The following is a 26,261-nucleotide window of genomic DNA, read 5'->3' on the forward strand; positions in this document are numbered from 1 at the left end:
TCATTAAACACACACCAGAACACCAGCCAGACTGCCAGCCAGACCACTGGGCAGAGCAGACACACACCACACCACCCCAGAACACCAGCCGGACTGCCAGCCAGACCACTGGGCAGAGCAGACACACACCACACCACCCCAGAACACCAGCCGGACTGCCAGCCAGACCACTGGGCAGAGTAGACACACACCAGAAGCCACCAGAGTATCCCTTGGTCTTATCACCTACTGTATGTGCAGAGGTAAAGCATGTCTCAGACGTGAGAGGCTCAGAATGAGGCTAAGGTTTGCATCCCAAATGGCACCCTGTTCCCTACTTTTGGACAGAGCCCTATGTAGGGAATACTGTAGGGTGCCATTTGGGACGCAGCTGTTTCAGGGAGTCAGAGGGGACTGGGATGGAGCCAATCAACTGCACCCCCTCCTTTAGGGTCCCCACCCTGCCAGGCCTGCTTCTGATTGGCCAGTGGGAGGGGGCTGGGCCAACTGTCCTATCCTGTTCAATAACAGTGAGGAGGGAGATGAGGGAAACACCAATGGACAGCATGTATAGTCTTGTATTGTCCGTGTGTCTTTTGACTTTGTATGGTTTTGATTTGAATGGATGTTTCTGACAATAATATAAATATCTCTCCATCTCCCTCTGTCTTCCCTTACACCTATCTCTCCATCTCCCTCTGTCTTCCCTTACACCTATCTCTCCATCTCCCTCTGTCTTCCCTTACACCTATCTCTCCATCTCCCTCTGTCTTCCCTTACACCCATCTCTCCATCTCCCTCTGTCTTCCCTTACACCCATCTCTCCATTTCCCTCTGTCTTCCCTTACACCCATCTCTCCATCTCCCTCTGTCTTCCCTTACACCTATCTCTCCTTCTCCCACTCTGTGTGCCTCTCTTCACCCCCCTCTATCTCTCCCCTTTCTCTCCCTCAGGCTGATGCTGTCACAAGTTTTCTGCGGGCAGCTCGTTCTGGTAACATGGACAAGGCCGTCGACCACATAAAGAACGGCATAGACATCAACACAGCCAATCAGGTGAGAGAGCTGCAAGGCCCAGTAGCCAATCAAAATGCTTGTGGAGAGTGCATCAATACATGTCCCCAAACTCTGAGATTCATTTTGGATTTACCAGGATCAATCAAAGCCTTCCTCTTTGTAAAAGTCTCAATCAGCTAATGGAACTGATTTATTACACACTCTTTCATTTAATTTGTCCATTGGCCGTGGAACTAGTATTTCACAGTGTTGCGTCATCATACTGCAGCACTAGAATAATGCATGAATAAAAGTATGAAAACAAGTTAACTACTGTATAGGCACATTAGATCAAATAAATATGAGTCATCTTTCAGACCATGTCAAAACGACAGCGCACACACACACACACACATACACACACAGGAAGAGTCTTATCAGCAAAGTTCAGATGCAGTGTTATGAAGGGAGAACAGGAATGGATAGAGGGAAAGAGGAAACATGGAAGAGTGGGAAATGGCAAGAGAGAGAGGAAAGAATAGTTTAGAGTCATTGGCTAACACTAATGGCTTTTATCTTCCAATGCAGCGCAACACTAAATCTAGTCAGTGTAGGGCATCCCACAAACACATGTTACAGAAGCAATCTAAGAAACTCTTAAGTTGATAAAATGCTGAGTGTTACTGTGAGATGGATATAATGCACTGTGGTACCCCCCCCCCCCCCCCCCCCCCCCCCCCCCAGCCCCCGCACTTTCCTCTGCTCATCCAACTATTTACTTTTTTCACAACTGCCACTAGTTTGACGCCAAGACATTGACAACAAATACATATTGACATAGTAAAATAAATAAAAGTGTCAAAACAATATATAAAGGATATTTCATGCTGAAACCCTCATATTGAACATCAATGGTATTCACTGCCGATGTGCCGTTGAGCAAGGCGCTTAACTCTAATTGCTCCTGTAAGTCACTCTGGATAAGAGTGTCTGGTAAATGTAATAATTCCCTACATAATGCACTACTTTTGACCAGGGCCTATAGCACTACATAGAGAATAGGGTACCATTTTGGACTCACCCATTGGCTCTCTCTTGGCTTGGAATGTGTTTGATGTGACATCAGCCAGCAGAATATCTGTCTTGGCTCTGGGTCTAACTCAGTGTACAGTGTGTTCTGTTCTGCTCCAATACCTGCTGTGTGGATTGTCCCTGACTGTGTGTACTGTATATCATTGTTTGTGTTGGATGAAGTTATTTTTGTGTGTAAGATTTAAATGTGTGCAAAATGTGTGTGTGTTTGCTTGATATGTCTGTACTGTGTGTGTGTGTGTGTGTGTGTGTGTGTGTGTGTGTGTGTGTGTGTGTGTGTGTGTGTGTGTGTGTGTGTGTGTGTTTTGAGGCCCAAGTAGCCAGTCTCTCAGCAGTAGGTGACAGGTAGGACAGAGGGGGGCTCAGGGGAAGGTGTTAAATAGGGCAGGGGTTACTCCTCAGGCCCCTCTCCTCCACACTGCCTGCTTTACCCTGACGGCTGCTCCCTTGGTGGCCAGAGACGACCACGCCGCGAGGGGAATGAGGTTGCCTACAGGCCATACAAACAGGGCAGCAGTGTGTGTGTGTGTGATTCTCCAGCTCATTAGACCAGCTTAGCCTTGGTTTGCTAAACACTCTACTTCTGTACTATAATGCTGCCAGCACTAATGCTACAATCAAGATTAGCATCAAGCACATTCCCAGGTTAAAAGCTCATAACGAACATAGGATTCAAAACATACATACAAGTTGGCGTAAAGAGACCTCAGGCTGCTGAAGAGAGACACCCTGTGGACAAACAGGAACCCTACAGCCATAATCTGTACATTCTATCTGCAATCTCAGTGTACCATTGACAGCCAGACTCATGCCATTCTCCTTCAAATCATGTATAATGCAATGTGTGTCATTTCATACCAAGTCTGTACTAGTGTTTTGGAATTGTCTCAAGTGTGTTGAGTGAGGTTGCGAAATTGGATGTGATATTGGTTATGTGTTGTGTGTGAGTGTCTCCCAGTGTGTTGTTGTTGTTGTATTTGTTGTGTGCAGAGTGAGGTGTCAGCCTGATGGAGGTTCGGTGGAGGCTTGGCTGTGGCAGTCGTGTCTCTCGTACCCAGTCTGAGTAGATACCTCCGTCATGGGCTAGCTCACCGGCCACCCAGATGCACTGCCTCTCTCCCTCCCCTCCCTATCGACCTCCCTCCCACTTCCTCCTCAACCCTCCTCTCCTCACACCCTTATAACCCCTCAAGTTATTTCTCTCTTAGTCCCTCTACTTCTTTTTTGCATCATCCCTGACTCCTTCTACCAGTTTTTATTTTTTCCCCTCCCTTGTCATTCTCTTTATCCCTCATGCTCCCTTTCCCATCTCTGCTTCTACGCCTCCCCCCTTCTCCTCCCTCCCTCCCTCCCTCCCTCCCGCTCCGGTCTGCAGTAGAGTGATGGTGTGCTGTGGTCTCTCCACTCAGAGGAATAATATCAGTGGTGTGGGAAAGGTCCAACCTCACATGTCCTGTGTCACTGAAGGAAGGCTGTGTGAGGTCAGACCTATCTCACACAGCTCGTATTCTTCCCAGCTCCGAGACCACCGGCCTGCCATCCCCCTCCCATCCTCTTCCTCCTCCTCCTCCTCCTCCTTACCATCATCATCTTCATCATCATAATTCGGTCACCGTTATCGCTAACTGAGCACTGTTAATTTCTAGTAGATACTGTGTGTGTAGAGGCTGTTTGTCCAAACCATACAGTACAGTTGGACTCAGTTACATACTTTTGCATTTTATACATCTAGGAAGTGCTGTATAATAGGGTCTGGGGATCTGATCCTTTGGTGTGTGTCAGTGTGCTGTGTGAGATTGCGTTCAGTGTGTGGGTTCTGACTTTGTTGGTGTGATTGTGGTGTGTGAGAGCGGAGTGTCTGATGGAGGCCCAAAGGTCTGTATTTTTTAGTTCTATGTGTGCAGTGTGTGTTAGGGACCCTACAGTATGAGGTCTCCTCTTCTCTCTCTCCTCCCTCAGAATGGGCTCAACGGGTTGCATCTGGCCTCTAAAGAAGGCCACGTTAAAATGGTGCTGGAGCTACTACATGGAGGCATCGATGTGGAAACCCAGACTAAGGTACTCACACAACCTCCTGCACTATACCACATTACCACTCATGTACTCCACGAAGCCTATGCCACCACCAAAGTACAATATACTGCATACTCAAATGATTCTACTTACCGTAAAACTTCAATTAAACACTGAGTCTCAAATAGCTTCTTGTCCCTTAGCCGGGCAACGGCATACTTTTCATCAAATAAACACCTGTTTCAAATAAATGCCTGGTCTAAATGAATTGTTTACGAGGTTACCATGAATTACCATGAATTGTTTAGAAGATTTAATTTTTGATTTGTTATATTAAACAATTCAGTAATGACTTGAATAAATTATGGCAATCATCCGTTTATATCGCCAGTAAGAAACTGCTAACCAGTGACTGCTAACAGCTGAGAACTGCTAGCTAACTGGCAAGCACAAAAACAGTCAACAACTTCGGGAGTACAGACCCCCAGAAATCGGCCAATCGCCCACAGGCGAAAGTAAGAACTGGCGAAGATGCACAGTTAAAGAGGAGAATAATTATTCTGTCAAGGAAGTTATTTTTTCCAAAATAGAGGCATACTAAGACAACAGAAACGTGACACAGTGTGTAAATGGTAACACATTACTGCAGGAAATTAAGAAATTGATTAAATTGCTGGAAGTGAATGCTGCAATTAAAACAATTAACTACGCAAATGAGCAAAAGCTGTGTGCATTAAGGAAATAATAGATGCTCAAATAGAAGCATGTCTCTAACAAGCACCTGTTGTGTTCAGTGATTTAAGCAAATAAACGCCCGGGCTATTAATGGAAGTTTTACGGTGTTAAAGCTTACTACTTCTCACAAGTACTACACTACTTTAGATGCTTTCACACAGACACTACTCTATGTCTCATGTCTTCTCTTGCCTTGTGCCTCCACAGAAAGGCAACACAGCTCTGCACATTGCTGCCCTGGCTGGGCAGGAACACGTTGTAGCAGAGCTGGTAAATTACGGGGCCAACATCAATGCCCAGTCCCAGGTGAGACCCCCACCAGTGTCGGAAGAGACCCCGACCCCACTGGCAGACCCCCCTGCAGAAGAGCCACCAGCCACAACGGATACACATACAGTTAGATACAGTTATAATACAGTTATTCTGCATTATACTGCATGGAACTCAGGGTTTGGGGTCTGAATTTCTGAATGTATTTCAATTCAACCCATGAATTGAAATTTGAATTTGAATTAAAGGAAGTATAATTTAATTCAAAGAAATTCAACTGAGACATGAAACATGAAAGTCTCATTCCTTTGCCACATCTGCCAGTTATTACAAAAATAATATAGATACCATTTCAAACATAAGCTTGATTATAACTGACATATTTCATCAGCATTTTGATTTGTATTTTTGTCATGAAATGTTAGGTAGTTCCCTTCCATTCTGGAGTGTTTGATCTGATGGTAAATGTATATATGTAAGTAAATTATGAATTATTACAGACAACCTACAAAATGATCTTAGAATATTTCCAGACCACTGTAATTATTTAAAACTTAAACTTAAAAATGAAATGTTTCAATATGTTATAAATAGTATAGTACTGTACCATACATGATGTCAAAATAAATATTTGTATAGTGAATTGTAGCTATTTGAAATTCATTGAATTTATTTATTTCAAATTCAATGCAATTTCTGCTTCCTGTGGGATGTGCCCAATTCAATCAAAATTCAAGTATTGCTGTGAGCAGCATTGAGAGCAGCATTAACAGGATCTGAGTAATAGGAATAGCACCTCTTGGTCACCCGTTGGGCACTCTGGCAATGAAAAGGGCAAAGGCCATACCTTTAAGCATGTTTACCAATTGCATGTTTTCCAAATTGCACGATTTTACCTCTAATACGTGATGAGGTATGTCTAATACATGCTACCATGCTACTGCAATAGACTGCTGTCCCTTCCAACTTCATGTTTACCAAATTCCATTCCCCTAAGTCCTACGGTTCAATAGTTATAGCCTTCAGTGCACAGTTGCGCCTCAGAAAAGGCCATCTTTGACCACAGTGAATTTTCCTTAGCAATTTAGCTAGGGACTAGTTCAGAGATTCTACATACCAAATATTCAGTGAATCTGAGTTGTGGTTCATGTGAAGAAGAAATTTAAACTAATTTTAGCATTAGCATTACGCTAGCACCTTTTGGTCAAAGTTAAATGACCTGTGGTTTTCATGTTATTTTAAGATATCAACACTAAACTTGGTACATATCTTCAGGGACATGTTGTCAATCATTTGTACGAGTTGGATTTGATAGTTTGGGCAAATGTTTTGAATGTGTTTTGAATGTGTGCATGGTTTTTAATTAACTGTAGTGCTACCTAGGGGCCAATGAGTGCATCATAGGTACGCATGATGGGTTCTACCATCCTGCCAAATTCTACAATGTTTTACCAATGTGTTGTTGAGATATTGACCAAAAGGAAAAATGCACAAAGAAGAACACTAACAAAAGCAATAGGATTCCTGCACCTTCGGCGCTAGGATCCCTAATTAAAGAGAGCAATTTGCAATACAATTCAGAATTGACCCCAACCCTTTGAGTAAAAATAAAGAAAGAAAGTCGCACACTCTATATATGCTCATTAATTTGTTGGTAGCATTTATAGTGTGCAACTTTCTTTATTTTTACACAGTTTCAGTTAACTATTCCGTTAGTCAGCACCTCTACTAACATTTTTGGGTGTGCATAAGCTCCTGCATTTGGCCCAACCCCCGATTGAAACATGATGTTAGGCCATCATACACTCTTAGAAAAAAGGTGCTATCTATAACCTAAAAGTGTTCCCTATAGGAAAACCCTTTGCAGAATCCTTTTTGATTCCACGTAGAACCCTTCTACCTGGAACCAAAAAGGGTTCTCCTATAGGGACAGCCGAAGAACTCTTTTGGAACCCTTTTTTTCTAAGAGTGTATTAGCTCAATGCAACACTGTTAATATCTGTCTGCCTTCTTGTCTTTCTGTGTGCTTGTGCTTCCTCTGTGTTTATGTGTGTGCTTGTGCTTCCTTTGTGTGTGTATGTGTGTGTGTGTGTGTGTGTGTGCGTGTGTGTGTTGCTGCTGTGTTGTGCTCCTCCCTGTGTGTATGTGTCCATGTGTGTGTCTGTCTGTAACAGAAGGGCTTCACTCCGCTCTACATGGCCGCACAAGAGAATCATCTAGAAGTTGTGAAGTTCCTTTTGGAGAACGGGGCCAATCAAAGCATTCCTACTGAGGTAACAGCCAATCAGCAGAGTATAGGGTTGCAAAATTTAGGGCCTACCGAGTGGCGCAGGGGTCTAAGGCACTGCATCGCAGTGCTTGAGGCATCACTCCAGCCCAGGGTTCGATCCCAGGCTGTGTCACAGCCGGCCATGACCTGGAGACCTATGAGGCGACGCACAATTGGCCCAGCGTCGTCAGGGTTAGGGGACGGTTTGGCCGGCCAGGATTTCCTTGTTCCATCCCGCTCTAGCGACTCCTTGTGGTGGGCCGGGCGCCTGCAAGCTGACTTCGATCACCAGTTGTACAGTGTTTCTTCCAACACATTGGTGCGGCTGGCTTCCGGGTTAAGGGAGCAGTGTGGCAAGAAGCAGTGCAGCTTGTCAGGGTCGTGTTTTCGAGGACGCATGGCTCTCGACCTTCGCTCCTCCCGAGTCCGTAGGGGAGTTGCAGCAATGGGACAAGACTGTAACTACCAATTGGGGAGAAACAATTCCCAGGTTTTTCAGGAATCCAGGTTGGAAAATTCCCAGAATCAGGAAGGTATAAGCAGGAAATGATTCCATTTCGAACTTTACACCACACCTCCTGCACTATTCCCTGTATCGCTTATCAATCCTTTTGACTCTCACTGTCCTTCCCTTCCCCATCTGTCTCTCTGGGTCACTAAACCTTTCTTCACCCCTGTCTCCTCTCCTCTCTCCTCTGTCAGGATGGCTTTACCCCTCTCGCCGTGGCTCTTCAGCAGGGACATGAGAACATTGTGGCCCTGCTCATCAATTACGGCACCAAGGGCAAAGTTCGCCTCCCCGCGCTGCACATAGCGGCGCGGAACGATGACACGCGCACTGCTGCTGTACTTTTACAGAACGACCCCAACGCAGATGTCCTGAGCAAGGTAGGTACTCACTATGTGTTTGTCTTCACTTAGTTTAGTGTGTCCCACAGCGAGTGGAGGAGATGATACTTGTAAAATTAGAACACATCAAGGCCGTCAGCATAAGAGCTCTGGTCTCCTGTGTGTCCCTACAGACAGGCTTCACACCGCTCCATATCGCTGCACACTACGAGAACCTGAACGTAGCCCAACTGTTGCTTAACAGAGGAGCCAATGTCAACTTCACCCCTAAGGTATGTCTGTTCCCCTCTGCTCTAGCATCACTGACACATAGTATTGTTACCAGTCCCTCACTGGTCTGTTTCTGGTTTTACTGCTTATCCCCTCTGGAATTCTCTCTAGAATGGCATCACACCTTTGCACATCGCATCCAGGCGGGGGAATGTGATCATGGTACGACTCCTGCTGGACCGAGGGGCACAGATTGATGCCAAGACCAAGGTACTGTACTGCATCCCCTTTGTCTCTCTCTAGTCTCTAGTGTCGACCCCTTCTGGTCAAGCCCTGTCCTGTTACACAAATGATACTATATTGTCCTAGACCAGTGGTTTACTGTCCTCTCTCTCTCTCGCCCCAGGATGAGTTGACTCCACTGCACTGTGCAGCCAGGAACGGACACGTGAGGATCATTGAGATCCTGTTGGACCAAGGGGCTCCCATCCAGGCCAAGACCAAGGTACACCTAACGCTAATCCACCAAGGCCTGATCCCTGGACAGTTGTGCTCAAATACTGTATGCATACAACACAATAAGTAATGGATCCCTCCCCCCCCCCCCCCCCCCCCCCCCCCTCCTACAGAACGGCCTTTCTCCCATCCACATGTCAGCACAGGGGGACCACATGGACTGTGTGAGGCAACTTATGCAATACAATGCTGCAATTGATGACATCACGCTGGACCACCTGACCCCCCTGCATGTGGCGGCCCACTGTGGGCACCACCGCATGGCCAAAGTGCTGCTGGACAAGGGAGCCAAACCCAACTCCCGTGCACTGGTCAGTACTACAATCATGCATACCTACCTATATACAGTACTATACATTCATTACACACATACACACACACACACCTTGTTCTGTCAGTGTGCAGCTGTGTTGAGGTGATGTGCCTTAGTGACCCTGCTGTTGTGTCCTCAGAATGGCTTCACTCCGCTTCACATCGCCTGTAAGAAGAACCACATGCGTGTGATGGACCTGTTGCTGAAACACTCTGCTTCCCTAGAGGCTGTGACAGAGGTGAGAGAGATTGTTGCGAGAGAAAGAGATGGAATGTATGCTAGGGAAAGATAAAAGAGGGATTCTGCCAAGGAGAGAGGGATGATTGTTTCATTGTCTGTTTTTTCTCTCCCCAGTCTGGCCTGACCCCTTTACACGTGGCCTCGTTCATGGGCCACCGCAAAATAGTCACCATCCTGGTACAGAAGGGAGCTTCCCCCAGTGCCTCCAATGTGGTGAGTCCCCTCCCCATCCAGCCACCTCATCACTGACTGAACCAGCTCCTCTAGTCCCTTTTCACAATGCATTTGTGTTATGTATTTACACTATTTACACATTGTGTTTGTCTGGTTGTGTGTGAGCAGAAAGTGGAGACTCCTCTCCACATGGCATGTAGAGCAGGACACTATGAGGTGGCAGAGTTCTTACTGACCAATGCAGCACCAGTAGACGCCAAGGCCAAGGTAATGACTTCACACACCTTTACACACACACACACACACACACACACACACACACACACACACACAAACACAATCGGAACAACATTCAATTCTCTTGCTAGTTCCCCACATGACTCCCAACACCGTGTTTATGTACCTCTCCTCCCTCTCTCCTGTCCTCCGCCACACCATGTCCAGGATGACCAGACACCGCTCCACTGTGCGTGTCGGATGGGCCACAAGGAGCTGGTCAAGCTGCTGCTGGAGCACAAGGCCAACCCCAACTCCACCACCACGTCCGGACACACACCCCTCCACATCGCTGCCCGCGAGGGACACGCTCAGACCACACGCATCTTACTGGACATGGAGGCCCAGCAGACTAAGATGACCAAGGTAAAGTATTTATTCCGACGCCTACACACTCTAATCTCTCTGGATGTTTCTCTATGTGGGACTGTGGCCTGTGTGCTCTCCCTGATGTCTCTCTATCTCTATCTGGGATGTCTCTGCAGAAAGGCTTCACTCCTCTCCATGTGGCTTCTAAATATGGCAAAGTGGACGTGGCAGAGCTGCTGCTGGAGAGAGGGGGCAACCCTAATGCTGCTGGCAAGGTAAGGGTTGTAGAAACAGGGAGGAGGGAAGACGAGGGGTATGTGGAGGGAAGGGTCAAGGTATTTTGAGATTGAAGGATGCTAGAGTAAAGTTATGGTGGATTATATGTGTGTGTCTCCTTTACCTTTAGAATGGCCTGACTTCTCTCCATGTGGCTGTCCATCATGACAACCTGGACGTGGTTAACCTGCTGGTCAGCAAGGGAGGCTCCCCACACAGTGCAGCTAGGGTGAGAGACCAGACAAACACACACACAAATATAATTGTACGATACACTAATACCCCTTTGGTTCTCTGTTTTAGAATGGCTACACCCCTCTCCACATAGCATCGAAGCAGAACCAGGTGGAGGTTGCTAGCAGCCTTCTGCAGTACGGAGCCTCGGCCAACGCTGAGTCCATCCAGGGGGTCACACCCCTCCACCTGGCTGCTCAGGAGGGCCGGCCAGACATGGTCACCCTGCTCATCTCCAAACAGGCCAACGTCAACCTGGGGAACAAGGTGAGGCCTCAGGGACTGATACAGGGAAGAAGTTAGGATTATTTGGGTGAGCCCTGTTAGTTCTGCTATAACAAGATGCCTTATCTTAGCCCCTGGCTCCTCTCCCCTCAGAGTGGACTGACTCCTCTCCACCTGGTGGCACAGGAAGGCCACGTGGGCATCGCTGACATCCTGGGGAAGCAGGGGGCATCAGTATATGCTGCCACACGGGTAAGACCACACACCTGTTGACCTCTAGGACAGTCTCACTGATCAATAGCTCCCAGCGACATATACTGTACATCAGGACTTATTATAGCATCTCAGTAGATAATATGATATAGGATATTGCAGTAGATAATAGGATACTATACATGAAAACTCCTTTGTGCCAGGTTGTTGAGAGTTGGTATAAAGTACACACCCCTGCCTCATCATGAGATACACACTGTTACAGTTTGTTATCTGAAGCTAATCTTAAATTCAATGAATGTTAATGCAAGGTCAGTATGGTATGGAGCCTAACAGTAACAGTGCTACATGATGAATGATGGGGGCTCCATGGAAAATAGAGTGTCGGAGACGTGACCTTTCCTCTCCTTGGTATAAATTGCCACTGACTGCTTCTCCTGGCTTAGGGTTACGTTACCAACATCAATAATAATAATAAACAACCCCTAACCACCCTCAGGGAAGGGGCCTCCATGGTTCACTAGACAACATTACCCTAAAACTCAGTGTATCAACCGCAGAGCATATAGGGTAAAGGGGACACACACTATAGATATTGTGTAGTGTGTACAGTACCAGTCAAAAGTTTGGACACACCTACTCATTCAAGGGTTATTCTTTATTTTTTACTATTTTCTACATTGTAGATTAATAGTGAAGACATCAACACTATGAAATAACACATATGGAATCATGTAGTAACCAAAAAAGTGTTAAACAAATCAAAATATATTTTATAGTTGAGATTCTTCAAAGTAGCCACCCTTTGCCTTGATGACAGCTTTGCACACTTTTGGCATTCTCTCAACCAGCTTCATGAGGTAGTCACCTGGAATGAATTTCAATGAACAGGTGTGCCTTCTTAAAAGTTAATTTGTGGAATTTCTTTCCTTCTTAATGCGTTTGAGCCAATCAGTTGTGTTGTGACAAGGTAGGGGTGGTATACAGAAGATAGCCCTATTTGGTAAAAGACCAAGTCCATATTATGGCAAGAACAGCTCAAATAAGCAAAGAGAAACAACAGTCCATCATTACTTTAAGACATGAAGGTCAGTCAATCCGGAACATTTCAAGAACTTTGAAGTTTCTTCAAGTGCAGTCGCAAAAACCATCAAGCGCTATGATGAAACTGGCTCTCATGAGGACCGCCACAGGAAAGGAAGACCCAAAGTTACCTCTGCTGCAGAGGATAACTTCATTAGAGTTAACTGCACCTCAGATTGCAGCCCAAATAAATGCTTCACAGAGTTCAAGTAACAGACACATCTCAACATCAACTGTTCAGAGGAGAGGTCTTCATGGTCGAATTGCTGCAATGAAACCACTACTAAAGGACACCAATAAGAAGAAGAGACTTGTTTGGGCCAAGAAACACGAGCAATGGACATTAGACTGGTGGAAATCTGTCCCTTGGTCTGATGAGTCAAAATTTGAGATTTTTGGTTCCAACTGCCGTGTCTTTGTGAGACGCAGAGTAGGTGAACGGATGATCTCCACATGTGTTGTTCCCACCATGAAGCATGGAGGAGGAGGTGTGATGATTTGGGGGTGCTTTGCTGGTGACACTGTCAATTATCTATTTAGAATTCAAGCCACACTTAACCACCATGGCTACCACAGCATTCTGCAGCAATACGCCATCCCATCTGGTTTGCGCTTAGTGGGACTATCAGTTGTTTTTCAACAGGACAATGACCCAACACACCTCCAGGCTGTGTAAGGGCTATTTGAGTGATGGAGTGCTGCATCAGATGACCTGGCCTCCACAATCACCGGACCTCAACCCAATTGAGATGGTTTGGGATGAGTTGGACCGAAGAGTGAAGGAAAAGCAGCCAATAAGTGCTCAGCATATGTGGGAACTCCTGCAATTCCTCATGAAGCTGGTTGAGAGAATGCCAAGAGTGTGCAAAGCTGTCATCAAGGCAAAGGGTGGCTACTCATAGTTTTGATGTCTTCACTATTATTCTACTATGTAGAAAATAGTAAAAATAAAGAATAACCCTTGAATGAGTAGGTGTGTCCAAACTTTTGACTGGTGCTGTATGTGTTGAATTTGTAATCATGTGTTAGTTAGCTATCCAGTTATTAGTGTGTGCTGATTGTATTTGATACTGATGGGGTCCTACTCTGTGTTTCTATCCCACGTCATGTCTCTGTTTCAGATGGGATACACCCCTCTCCATGTTGCCTGTCACTATGGCAATGTAAAGATGGTGAAGTTCCTCCTGCAGCAGCAGGCCAATGTCAACAGCAAGACTAAGGTGAGCACCTCCCTCTGGACACCAATGGAACTACACTTACCCCAAATGATCCTGCATTGTTAATAGTGAAGCACAGTAATATGAACTGGCTATTTGATGTGATTATTTTCATTGTGTCTTGTCAGTATGTTAATGATTGTGTCTCTGTCCCCCAGGTTGGTTACACTGCCCTGCACCAGGCAGCCCAACAGGGCCACACAGACATCGTCACCTTACTGCTCAAACATGGAGCCCAGCCGAACGAGGTTGCCACTGTACGCACCACTGCCTTTCACTCCCTTTCAGTCCTCCACCTCATCCATCATCCTCCTCCAACACGCCATCATCTGTTCAATGACTCTCTCTCAGTCTATCTCCTCTCTCTCTCTCTCTCTCTCTGTTAGAACGGTATGTCAGCCCTGTCTATCGCCAAGCGGTTGGGGTACATCTCTGTAATCGACGTTCTCAAACTAGTTACAGAGGAGACGGTTTCCATGGTGAGGAGTAAATAAGTACCACTGTTGATCATCTGAGTCTGTGTAGAAGTACTTTTTGGTGTTGTCAAATATCTTCAACTAATAATGTTTATATTCCTCTCGATGCAGACATTATATACATTTTTGAATAGTTTGTAATCCTTCCATGCTGCTCTTTATTCTGTCTTGAACCTGTCTCTCTTTTCTCTCTTCTCCCATTCTCTCCCTCAGACCACCACAGAGAAACATCGTATGAGTTTCCCAGAAACAGTGGATGAGATATTGGACGTATCAGAGGATGAAGGTACACAACACTTACAATACGTTACAGACAGAACACAAGGAGACAGATTCAGTACTGAACACACTTTCTCCTCCTTTTGGCCAGATAGAAGATGTATTGTACTTTAATTTGTATTAATAGTGAGATTATAGCTATACAAATACCTCATTATATTTTATGGCACAATTAGTTGCCAGTCCATTCTGTTTAAAAAAATGTCTGAACACTTTGAATAGACTTATTAGAAATTATTTGTAACTGTGCACAGCCTCCTAAAATATGCCTCTTTTGCTTTTTGATTGTTTTTTAGGAATTGCACAGCTAACAATAGGTATGACTGTCTCCTTCTCTCTTCTCTGTGCGGTGCTCATAGGTCGTCTTAGAGTGTGTGGCTCCATTTCAAGCTTGTGACATCTTTCTTTCCGCCTCTCTTTCTCTCCACTTCTCTTTCTCTCCACCTCTCTTTCTCTCCACCTCTCTTTCTTTCCGCCTCTCTTCTTTTACGCCTGGTCCTTTTGCGACTTTCTATCTCTCCTGATGCTCACTGTGGTGCATGCATTTCATGGCTCCATGTCTATAACCTTTCTTTATCCCTCCAGTAACATAGACCTGACTCTCAGTTACTAACTCCCCAGATCAGATGTATTCTATCTTTCTCCATGTCACTGCGGCTGGGGGCTGGGGACTGGGGGTGGCTGTCCTCACCAGCCTACTGGGTGAAACAGCACAGCATACTGTACTGTAAGAGAAAAGCCCTGTAGTGGAGGTTGGACACTCACCCATTAAGTGTATCAAACCATTCACTACGATTTTAATCAAGGTGAAAATTGAATTATCTAGTTAAAACATTTGCCAAAGCTACTGTACTGTATCAACATTCCAAGATGTTACTGTACCAACATTCCAAGATGTTACTATACTGTATCAACATTCCAAGATGTTACTGTACCAACATTCCAAGATGTTACTGTACTGTATCAACATTCCAAGATGTTACTGTACTGTATCAACATTCCAAGATGTATCAACATTCCAAGATGTTACTGTACTGTATTAACATTCCAAGATGTTACTGTACTGTATCAACATTCCAAGATGTTGATGGTGTTGTCTGGATGTTGTTGTCTTGTTGATGTTGTTGTTATGATGTATTTATCAATGTTCCTCCATTGTGATCCACTACATCCGCTGTCATTTGTATAGTCTGTTTCTGTAGTGTGTAAAGACGTGTGTGTGCTGTGTGTGTTTGCAGTGCTGTCCATATACTGTGAGGCAATGAGAACGTAGTAATGGTGCGACAAAAACAGTTTTGCACAAAAGTCTTCAAAATCCCACGGGTGTCTTATCAACCAGTAAAGGTCAAAGTGTAAATGTTACAACACCTTGACAATGATGTCAGAGGAAGTCACATCCTTATATTTTTAGCTCCCTGATAATTTAACTGACAGATTGTCACCGTTGGTCTAAAATTAGAAAGTAGCTTAGTTGCTGTTTTAAAGACACAGATCACTTATTTGCTCAAATGATGGAACATACAGGCATATTCCTCTCACACACACACATACACATACTTTACACTTCTGATTTTCAAAACATCTGACACAAACACTCGTTAAAGGCGAGAAGAGGAGGTGAGTTGACTCATTTTAAACCTGTGGAAACACACATACAGACTCACTGGTAATTATGCCCTCACCATTGATTTGGCTCCGGACCATGTCCAGGCACCCACTCAAACACTCACCAAAGCCAACCCTAACACCTCTCGTGCTGATTGATACACAGACACAAGCACATGCATTAACAGAACAATTGTGTTTGGCGCTGTTGACTTCTCTCCAGTTAGCTCAGGATTTGAGGGGGTAAGTAACTATAACCTGCCTCCACTCATCTTCCTGGAAGAAACTAAGATGGGTAGAGAAACACAGATAAGAGAACATAATAGCTTAAGTGAAAATAGATGGTTTTGATTCATGAGTGCTTTTTTGTATCCGCCATGCCAGTCTCTTGTGAAGTACATACTGTACATAGTATATGTATTTTATGTATTTTATGTACTCTATGTACTCTATGTACTTTGTGTTTTGTTTTTTACAAGAATGCCCCTCAGCCAGGACTCCCAGAGGGAGAGAAAAAACCTCTCAACCCTGTTAAATCAATTTAATCCAGCCAGATTGGGTCCATGTTGATGTGGACTATCAGGGGACAGGGAAACCCCAATGGACATGGCTGTAGTGACGTTGTCCTGTTTTAGACTCAGTTCGTGTTGGGCCATATTGTAACTGTCCAGATGTTAGGAAAGTCTTTGATATTTTACTGTAAATATCCAATACTGTATGCTGTGCTCCAAATATTCAACTACCGGAAATAGTTTATGGATGAAAAGTATTTCAACAGATCACATTTTAGATTAATATTGTGCAAGAACCACCATCTGTTTTCTATCTTTCTCCATGTCCTTTCTCTCCATCTGCCTTTGAGTCTCTGTGATCTGTGATCGTGGCTTCACTAAATCTCTTCCCATTGACAAGCATTAACACGTGCACATTGTGTGGAGGGTAGTCGTTAATCCTTCAACTCACCAACCTAACTACTATATAAACCAGGGATGGGCAACTTTGATGGGGGTGGGGGCCACAAAACATCTGAACTCATCATGAGGGGCTCGCGGGTCTGCGTACCCACATCCATACCCACACATACAGTCAGAGCCTTGTAGTCACCCTATCCTTTTGGGGCCCTAAGTGAACATTTGTTGCAGTTTTAAAGCAAGTTTGCTGCAATTTTACACATTTTGCCATGCGGCGGAGAGAAGATTTAGCAATTTATAACAGATTTCATGCAATTCTACTCATTTTGCCATAGGGTGGAGAAAAAGGTTTGCAGTTTTTAATATGATCTGAGTGAGAGTGACTAACAAAATCAATGGGGGCCCCCCGGTCGGTAATTCGACCATGATTATTACAAGTTTAGATAGCTAGCTATACTAACTTACCAATCTAAAAAAAAAATGCTGACACAGGCTAAGTGAGTGACTGTCAGTGACTGACATAACAAGAGAAAAACTGCTGATGGACAACCAAATTTCAAATTGCACCTTGTGTATTTTACTATTCTAACTCTCAACAGTAAGTTGAGACCCCGACTGAGTTTTTATTTTTTTCGTTTTTGGAAATTGATCTGCAGGCCTAAAGAAGGGTGGGCGGGCCGCGGGACGCCAGTTGCCCATCCCTGATATAAATTCTAGGTTATATTTGCTATACTCAATCATTCTATGCTTTCTAACTCTGACTCACATGCTGCAGATTTCTTGTTGATCTCTCTCACTCTGTCAATCCTCTGACCACTGTTCTCTCTCTCTCTCTGTCACTCCTCTGACCACTGTCTGTTCTCTCTCTCTCTCTCTGGCCCTGCTGTTGTTGTCTGAAGGGGAGGAGCTTTTGGGGACGGAAGGAGCCAGGTACATGAAGATGGATGACTTGAAGGACCATGATGATGATTTCCTGTCACCCAAGAAATCTATGGAGTACGAGAGAGGGCTGGGCACTGTGTAGGGTTGGCTGGGGTAGGGGATGGGGTAGATGGAGGGGGCTTAGAGGGGGCTGATAGGGGGTATGTAATGGTAAAGAACAGGGAATGGTTGGATTAGAGCAGTATTGGGATGTGTGGAGTGGAATAAGAATATTCCCTTTACTCACTCTGTGTTCTACTCTTCTCTCCAATAGCAACTACTCGCCTGCCATTCCCAGGATCCCTTGTGTATCCCCAGAGACGGTCATCCTGAAGGAGCACGAAATGGAGCAGGTACAGAACAGACTGGTTATGTTCTGTCCTAACCAGGGGGTGTCATTATAGTTGCTATATCATTACTGAAAATGTGTGTATCTCTAATCCTGTGGAGAGTGAGTAGAAAAGTAAAAATGTCAAATGCTACAATGAGCCATTCTCCTGTCTGTCTTTTAGGTACACACTCCAATGCCATTACAGAAAGAGTATGACGATGACTCCCTGATCCCAAGCAGTCCAGCTACAGAGACCTCTGACAATGTCAGTCCTGTGGCCAGCCCCATACACACAGGGTCAGTACACACAGCCGTGTGTCCATCCTCCCCTGCCTGCAGCCCTACACCGACAAATGCCTTATGTTGTCAATAAACCAATATCCAAGAGTAGAGTTGCAAAGCTACGAGTAATTTACCAAAGTTACTGGAATCTGCAGTAATTTTGATAATTAACATTCCAAATCATTCCAATTCATCCCAAAGGTGTTTGATGGGGTTGAGGTCAGGGCTCTGTGCAGGCCAATCAAGTTCTTCCACACCGATCTTGACAAACCATTTCTGTATGGACCTCGCTTTAGGCACGGGGGCATTGTCATGCTGAAACAGGAAATGGCCTTCCCCAAACTGTTGCCACAAAGTTGGAAGCACAGAATCAACTAGAATGTGATTGTATGCTATAGCGTTAAGGTTTCCCTTCACTCAAACTAAGGGGCCTAGCCCGAACCATGAAAAAAAGCTCCAGACCATTATTCCTCCTCTACCAAACTTTACAGTTGGCACTATGCATACGCGCTACGCACTTCAGCACTTGGCGGTCAAGTTCTGTGAGCTTGTGTGGCCTACCACGTATGGCTGAGCCGTTGTTGCTCCTAGACGTTTCCACTTCACAATATCAGCACTTACAGTTGACCGGGGCAGTTTTAGCAAGGCATACATTTGAAGAACTGACTTGTTGGAAAGGTGGCATCCTATGACAGTGCCACGTTGAAAGTCACTGAGCTCTTCAGTAAGGACATTCTACTGCCAATGTTTGTCTATGGCGATTGCATGGCTGTGTGCTCGATTTTTATACACCTGTCAGGAATAGGTGTGGCTCAAATAGCCGAATATACTAATTTGAAGAGGTGTCCACATACTTTGTGTACTTGAATAACTTAAAACAATGTATTCATATATGGTATACATTTTGGTAAAACTTTATTTGGATAGTCCATCTGTACAGTGGCTTGTGAAATTATTCACCACCCTTGGCATTTTTCCTATTTTGTTGCCTTACAACCTGGAATTAAAATAGATTTTTGGGGGGTTTGTATCATTTGATTTACACAACACGCCTACCACTTTGAAGATGCAAAATATTTTTTATTGTGAAACAAACAAGAAATAAGACAAAAAAACACAAAACTTGAGCGTGCATAACTAGTCAATACTTTGTAGAGCCACCTTTTGCAGCAATTACAGCTGCAAGTCTCTTGGGGAATGTCTCTATAAGCTTGGCACATCTAACCACTGGGATTTTTGCCAATTTTCAAAGGCAAAACTGCTCCAGCTCCTTCAAGTTGGATGGGTTCCGCTGGTGTACAGCAATCTTTATGTCATACCACAGATTCTCAATTGGATTGAGGTCTGGGCTTTCACTAGGCCATTCCAATACATTTAAATGTTTCCCCTTAAACCACTCGAGTGTTGCTTTAGATGTAAAACATCCCCACAGCATGATGCTGCCACCACCATGCTTCACTGTGGGGATGGTGTTCTCGGGGTGATGAGAGGTGTTGGGTTTGCGCCAGACATAGCGATTTCCTTGATGGCCAAAAAGCTCAATTTGAGTCTAATCTGACCAGAGTACCTTCTTCCATATGTTTGGGAAGTCTTTCCACATGCCTTTTGGCGAACACCAAACGTGTTTGCTTATTTTTTTCTTTAAGCAATGGCTTTTTTTCTGGCCACTCTTCCGTAAAGCCCAGCTCTGTGTAGTGTACAGCTTAAAGCGGTCCTATGGACAGATACTCGAAATCTCCGCTGTGGCTTTGCAGCTCCTTCAGGATTATCGTTGGTCTCTTTGTTGCCTCTCTGATTAATGCCCTCCTTGCCTGGTCTGTGAGTTTTGGTGGGCGGCCCTCTCTTGGCAGGTTTATTGTGGTGCCATATTCTTTCAATTTTTTAATAATGGATTTAATGGTGCTCCGTGGGATGTTCAAAGTTTCTGATATTTTTTTATAACCCAACCCTGATCTGTACTTCTCCACAACTTTGTCCCTGACCTGTTTGTAGAGCTCCTTGGTCTTCATGGTGCCACTTGTTTGGTGGTGCCCCTTGCTTAGTGGTGTTGCAGACTCTGGGGCCTTTCAGAACAGGTGTATATATACTGAGATCATGTGACAGATCATGTGACACTTAGATTGCACACAGGTGGACTTTATTTAACTAATTATGCGACTTCTGAAGGTAATTGGTAGCAGCAGATCTTATTTAGGGGCTTCATAGCAACGGGGGTGAATACATATGCACGCACCACTTTTCCGTTATTTATATTTGAGAATTTTTTGAAACAAGTTATTTTTTTCATTTCACTTCACCAATTTGGACTATTTTGTGTATGTCCATTACATGAAATCCAAATAAAAATACATTTTAATTACAGGTTGTAATGCAACAAAATAGGAAAAACGCCAAGGGGGATGAATACTTTTGCAAGGCACTGTAGATGCTCTACAGACTATCAGTCACATTTCAACTAACCCTTATCCTAACCCTAAACTTAACCCTTACCCTACCCTAACCTTTGCTCTTACCCTAACCCTTATTCTAAACCTAACCCTAACCATAACCTTAGCAAGCAGTTGCTTAACAACAGATAGCTTGTTGATAGTATGACCATCTACAGTGAGAGAAAAAAGTATTTGATCCCCTGCTGATTTTGTACGTTTGCCCACTGACAAAGAAATGATCAGTCTATAATTTTAATGGTAGGATTATTTGAACAGTAAGAGACAGAATAACAACAACAAAAATCCAGAAAAACGCATGTCAATAATGTTATAAATTGATTTGCATTTTAATGAGGGAAAGAAGTATTTGACCCCCTCTTAATCAGAAAGATTTCTGGCTCCCAGGTGTCTTTTATAGAGGTATCGAGCTGAGATTAGGAGCACACTCTTAAAGGGAGTGCTCCTAATCTCAGCTTGTTACCTGTATAAAAGACACCTGTCCACAGAAGCAATCAATCAATCAGATTCCAAACTCTATACCATGGCCAAGACCAAAGAGCTCTCCAAGGATGTCAGGGGCAAGATTGTAGACCTACACAAGGCTGTAATGGGCTACAAGACCATCGCCAAGCAGCTTGGTGAGAAGGTGACAACAGTTGGTGCGATTATTCGCAAATGGAAGAAACACAAAATAACTGTCAATCTCCCTCAGCCTGGGGCTCCATGCAAGATCTCACCTCGTGGAGTTGCAATGATCATGAGAACAGTGAGGAATCAGCCCAGAACTACAAGGGAGGATCTTGTCAATGATCTCAAGGCAGCTGGGACCATAGTCACCAAGAATACAATTGGTAACACACTACGCTGTGAAGGACTGAAATCCTGCAGCGCCCGCAAGGTGCCCCTGCTCAAGAAAGCACATATACAGGGCCATCTGAAGTTTGCCAATGAACATCTGAATGATTCAGAGGAGAACTGGGTGAAAGTGTTGTGGTCAGATGAGACCAAAATCGAGCTCTTTGGCATCAACTCAACTCACCGTGTTTGGAGATGGAGGAATGCTGCCTATGCCCCTAAGAACACCATCCCCACCGTCAAACATGGAGGTGGAAATATTATGCTTTGGGGGTGTTTTTCTGCTAAGGGGACAGGACAACTTCACCGCATCAAAGGGACGATGGACGGGGCCATGTACCGTCAAATCTTGGGTGAGAACCTCCTTCCCTCAGCCAGGGCATTGAAAATGGGTCGTGGATGGGTATTCCAGCATGACAATGACCCAAAACACACGGCCAAGGCAAGGCAACAAAGGAGTGGTTCAAGAAGAAGCACATTAAGGTCCTGGAGTGGCCTAGCCAGTCTCCAGACCTTAATCCCATAGAAAATCTGTGGAGGGAGCTGAAGGTTCGAGTTGCCAAACGTCAGCCTCGAAACCTTAATGACTTGGAGAAGATCTGCAAAGAGGAGTGGGACAAAATCCCTCCTGAGATGTGTGCAAACCTGGTGGCCAACTACAAGAAACGTCTGACCTCTGTGATTGCCAACAAGGGTTTTGCCACCAAGTACTAAGTCATGTTTTGCAGAGGGGTCAAATACTTATTTCCCTCATTAAAATGGAAATCAATTTATAAAATTTTTGACATGCGTTTTTCTGGATTTTTTTGTTGTTATTCTGTCTCTCACTGTTCAAATAAACCTACCATTACAATTATAGACTGATCATGTCTTTGTCAGTGGGCAAACGTACAAAATCAGCAGGGGATCAAATACTTTTTTCCCCCATCTACAGATAATCCGGACTATCCAAATAAAGTGTGACCATTTTTTATATCTGTGTCCATATTGTCCATGAGTTTCTAGTAGATAGACCAAATGGTTCAAGAGAAAATAGCCTACTTAATGATAAAAGTATCTAATCAGGCCTCCCGAGTGACGTAACGGTCTAAGGCACTGCATCGCAGTGCTTGAGGCGTCACTACAGACCCGGATTCGATCCCAGGCTGTGTCACAACCGGCCATGACCGGGAGTCCCATAGGGCGGCGCAAAATTGGCCCAGCGTCGTCGGGGTTAGGGGAGGGTTTGGCCGGGGGGGCTTTACTTGGCTCATAGCGCTCTAATGACTCCTTGTGGTGGGCCGGGCGCCTGCAGGCTGACTTCGGTCGTCAGTTGAACAGTGTTTCCTCCGGCACATTGGTGCAGCTGGCTTCCAGGTTAAGCGGGCGGGTGTTAAGAAGCGTGGTTTGGCGGTTCATGTTTCGGAGGACGCATGACTCGACCTTCGCCTCTCCCGAGCCCGTTGGGGAGTTGCAGTGATGAGACAAGATCGTAATTGGATCGCAATTGGATATCACGAAATTGGGGAGAAAAAAGGGGTACAAATATATATTGTATCTAATCAACACTGGAAATATTTTCTATAACCTCTGCAACTCGTTAAACTATTGACTTTTTTCACAACTGCCACCAGTTTGACATCAAAACATTGACAACAAATACATATTGACATAGTAATAAATAAACCTCCCATATTAAACACAAATGGTATTCACTAAGTTGATGGTATATATTTAGGATAATGTTTTACAGCTTTGTCATTGTATATATATATCTTTTTTTTTATCATCTTGTTTAATTATTTAATATATTTTACATGTGATAAGGCCACACAGAGGACCAGAGATAATTACAAACACCTGTAATAATCTGAAGTACCCAAAAGGGCCAGTACATGTCTTATGATAGATTACATAAAATCCTTGAAATCTACCAAAATTCTGGTAGTTTACTGGTAAATGTAGAAAGTTTCCAGTAATACACCCTCCCTTTGCAACCCTATCCAAGAGCGGAAATAGAAACATTGGTATGCTGTCTAATGATGTGGGGACGCTTGTCTCTTGTCAGGTTCCTTGTGAGTTTCATGGTGGATGCTCGGGGCGGCTCGATGCGAGGCAGCAGACATAACGGCTTGCGTGTCATCATCCCTCCACGGACCTGTGCCGCCCCCACACGTATCACCTGTCGTCTGGTCAAGCCCCAGAAACTCACTACTCCTCCCCCCCTGGTGGAGGGAGAGGGCTTAGCCAGCCGTATCATATCACTGGGCCCAGCCAGCATGCAGTTCCTAGGGTGAGGACTTAAATAAACCTACACTGTAGAGTATTGAAGGGAGGACAGGTGCATGAGTTGTCAACAAAAGATAATAGGTTACAGTTTGAGATCAGGAAGAAAAATCAGATTGTAAAATTGTGTTCCACATTCGGTGAGGGTATCCACTAATTATATTGTGAGCTTATTGATGTGTGTCTCTGTGTCTTTGTGTGTCTTTCAGGCCTGTGATCGTGGAGATCCCTCACTTTGCTGCTCTGGGTCGAGGGGACCGGGAGCTGGTGGTGCTGAGGAGTGAGAACGGCTCTGTCTGGAAGGAACACCGCAATCGCTATGGCGACGATGTGCTGGAGACTATCCTCAATGGGATGGATGAAGGTAGTAGAATGAGAAGTTCTACTAACTGAGTCAGATCTGATTACAGTCACTAATAACAGGCTGTTTGGTGTTTATCACTGCTTTCTTATCAGTACTGTAAGAGTATTCCCCACTCTCATTGACCGCTACGGTCTGCCTGTTTATTCATTTAGATCTGGAGAGCCAGGAGGAGCTTGGGAAGAAGCGTATCCGACGAATCATCTCCACTGACTTCCCCCTCTACTTTGCTGTGGTGTCGCGCGTCCAACAGGAGAGTGACCTGATTGGCCCAGAGGGGGGTCAGCTGACCAGTAAACTGGTGCCGATGGTCCAGGCTACGTTCCCTGAGACAGCGGTCACCAAGCGAGTCCGTCTGGGCCTGCAGGTGAGATGGGAGGATGAGGAGGAAGAAGGAGGAAGACAGTATCGTTAGTGCCTGCCTGTATGACCAAGAATGCTATATGCATGCTATGTGTATTTGGTTTGAATTTGATCAGCACCTTTTATATAATTTTTGCTTTACCAAGAGTTTTCTGTTTTTGTTCTCAATATGGAGGTTGAACATTTTCAATTGGTGTCTTTTTTCTGTGTGCTACGCACAAACAGTGAGATGTACTATGTACATACACATAGTACAGTCACTTTGACTATGGGCTTTTTAACCTTCAAAGTTTATATGAGGCTGTTTTGAAAGGGCATCTTTGAGTCACTAATGTTTGCAAATGAGCATGCCTGTGTCCTAAAGCTTAATGCATCATTCACTACTGTGGTTACATTCTATAACTATAGTCATGGTTAGATAATGCAGAGGGACTTTGTTGAAATTGAGTGTTCTTTAGCAGCATGCTAAAGTGGTTTGGATTTGGTTTCATAGCCTCATAACCCGGTGATAGCTTTACACTAGCAGATACGCTAACCTTCTCAAAGGCTGTACAAAGTGAGACAGTTAACTTGAATGTGTAGCGAGGGAGATCATTTATTTTATCATTTCATATTCATCAACTGAAGCAAGTGAATGAAGGAATCTGTACATGAATACTTGAATTGTGAGATGTTTTTTATACTGAGACTAGTCACAAAGGGCCTTGGGTAAAACAGTGTATTTTTCTTTCAAATCTGTTTGTTTTAATGTCTAAAGGTTTATGATTTTTTGTGAATATAGATTTTTAAATGTTAATAATTTTTTCCCCCACATTTTTACAATAAACAACACTGACGAAAACATTTACGCAATGTGTCTTTCCAAATTGTTTGTATGTTTTGGTGTAGATTAAAATAGTATTTTGTTGACCATAGACTTCTCTCTCTTTCTCTTCATCCTTCATTTCTTCCATCTGATTTATTTATCTGTCCATTGTCATCCATTACATCATTACATACATCCTATCATCTCTCACTCTCTCTTCTTTTCTCTTACTATTTCTCTCTACATTGCTATCTGTCTGTCTACCTTTGTGTCAATTTCTCTCCCTCTTTCTCTCTCTGCCTTCCTCTCTTTCTTTGCCACACTCCTCTACCACATCGTCATCCCTCTCTCCACACATCCTTTCCCCTCCAACCTCAGGCCCAACCAGTCCCAGACGAGCTGGTTGCCAAGCTGCTGGGTAACCAGGCAACCTTCAGCCCTGTGGTGACTGTGGAGCCACGGCGACGCAAGTTCCACCGGCCCATCGGCCTGTTTATCCCCCTACCCCCCTCCTGGAGAGAGAGCCCCCGGGACTCTGGGGAGGGGGACACCACCAGCCTGCGCCTGCTCTGCAGTGTCATCGGTATGCCAACACTTTCACACTTTAGTGAACCTGACTGAGGCCTTACAGTGGACTAATGGCACAGTGAAACTGCATCACTATTTAGAGTAAACTATGCGTTGGACCGCATGAACACCTCATAGACAGAAGGAAATTGATTGAACACAGTGATTCAAAGTCTCTCAGCTATGAGATGGGAAAATCCAGATTGATGTAGGTCTGCAAGCCAGAGAATAAGCAATGTCATTGCTATATACAGTAACTGTTGATTCTCTGCACCATAACAATGGGTGTCAGAGTGATATGGTGGAGTAAAATCACCTTGCA

General features: G+C 44.5%; 1 protein-coding gene across 1 annotated transcript in view; it reads left to right on the top strand.

Annotated features, from left to right (window-relative positions):
• The window catches only part of LOC311141406 (ankyrin-1-like), a 62,754-nt gene that overhangs the window by 7,997 nt on the left and 28,496 nt on the right, over positions 1-26,261 (top strand). The window contains exons 2-30 of the mRNA XM_084176723.1: positions 934-1,035; positions 4,027-4,125; positions 5,023-5,121; positions 7,260-7,358; positions 8,057-8,242; positions 8,377-8,475; positions 8,585-8,683; positions 8,820-8,918; positions 9,043-9,240; positions 9,382-9,480; positions 9,597-9,695; positions 9,825-9,923; positions 10,101-10,298; positions 10,418-10,516; positions 10,648-10,746; positions 10,821-11,018; positions 11,130-11,228; positions 13,394-13,492; positions 13,648-13,746; positions 13,876-13,968; positions 14,179-14,251; positions 14,541-14,561; positions 17,660-17,756; positions 17,956-18,034; positions 18,194-18,309; positions 23,626-23,850; positions 24,053-24,207; positions 24,360-24,571; positions 25,751-25,955. Coding sequence (XP_084032849.1) covers positions 934-1,035; positions 4,027-4,125; positions 5,023-5,121; positions 7,260-7,358; positions 8,057-8,242; positions 8,377-8,475; positions 8,585-8,683; positions 8,820-8,918; positions 9,043-9,240; positions 9,382-9,480; positions 9,597-9,695; positions 9,825-9,923; positions 10,101-10,298; positions 10,418-10,516; positions 10,648-10,746; positions 10,821-11,018; positions 11,130-11,228; positions 13,394-13,492; positions 13,648-13,746; positions 13,876-13,968; positions 14,179-14,251; positions 14,541-14,561; positions 17,660-17,756; positions 17,956-18,034; positions 18,194-18,309; positions 23,626-23,850; positions 24,053-24,207; positions 24,360-24,571; positions 25,751-25,955 — 3,544 coding nt within the window. The remainder of the gene's footprint in view (positions 1-933; positions 1,036-4,026; positions 4,126-5,022; positions 5,122-7,259; positions 7,359-8,056; positions 8,243-8,376; positions 8,476-8,584; positions 8,684-8,819; positions 8,919-9,042; positions 9,241-9,381; positions 9,481-9,596; positions 9,696-9,824; positions 9,924-10,100; positions 10,299-10,417; positions 10,517-10,647; positions 10,747-10,820; positions 11,019-11,129; positions 11,229-13,393; positions 13,493-13,647; positions 13,747-13,875; positions 13,969-14,178; positions 14,252-14,540; positions 14,562-17,659; positions 17,757-17,955; positions 18,035-18,193; positions 18,310-23,625; positions 23,851-24,052; positions 24,208-24,359; positions 24,572-25,750; positions 25,956-26,261) is intronic.

The sequence above is a fragment of the Coregonus lavaretus genome (genome assembly GCF_964263955.1).
Source record: "Coregonus lavaretus genome assembly, chromosome: 14".
NCBI lineage: Eukaryota > Metazoa > Chordata > Actinopteri > Salmoniformes > Salmonidae > Coregonus > Coregonus lavaretus.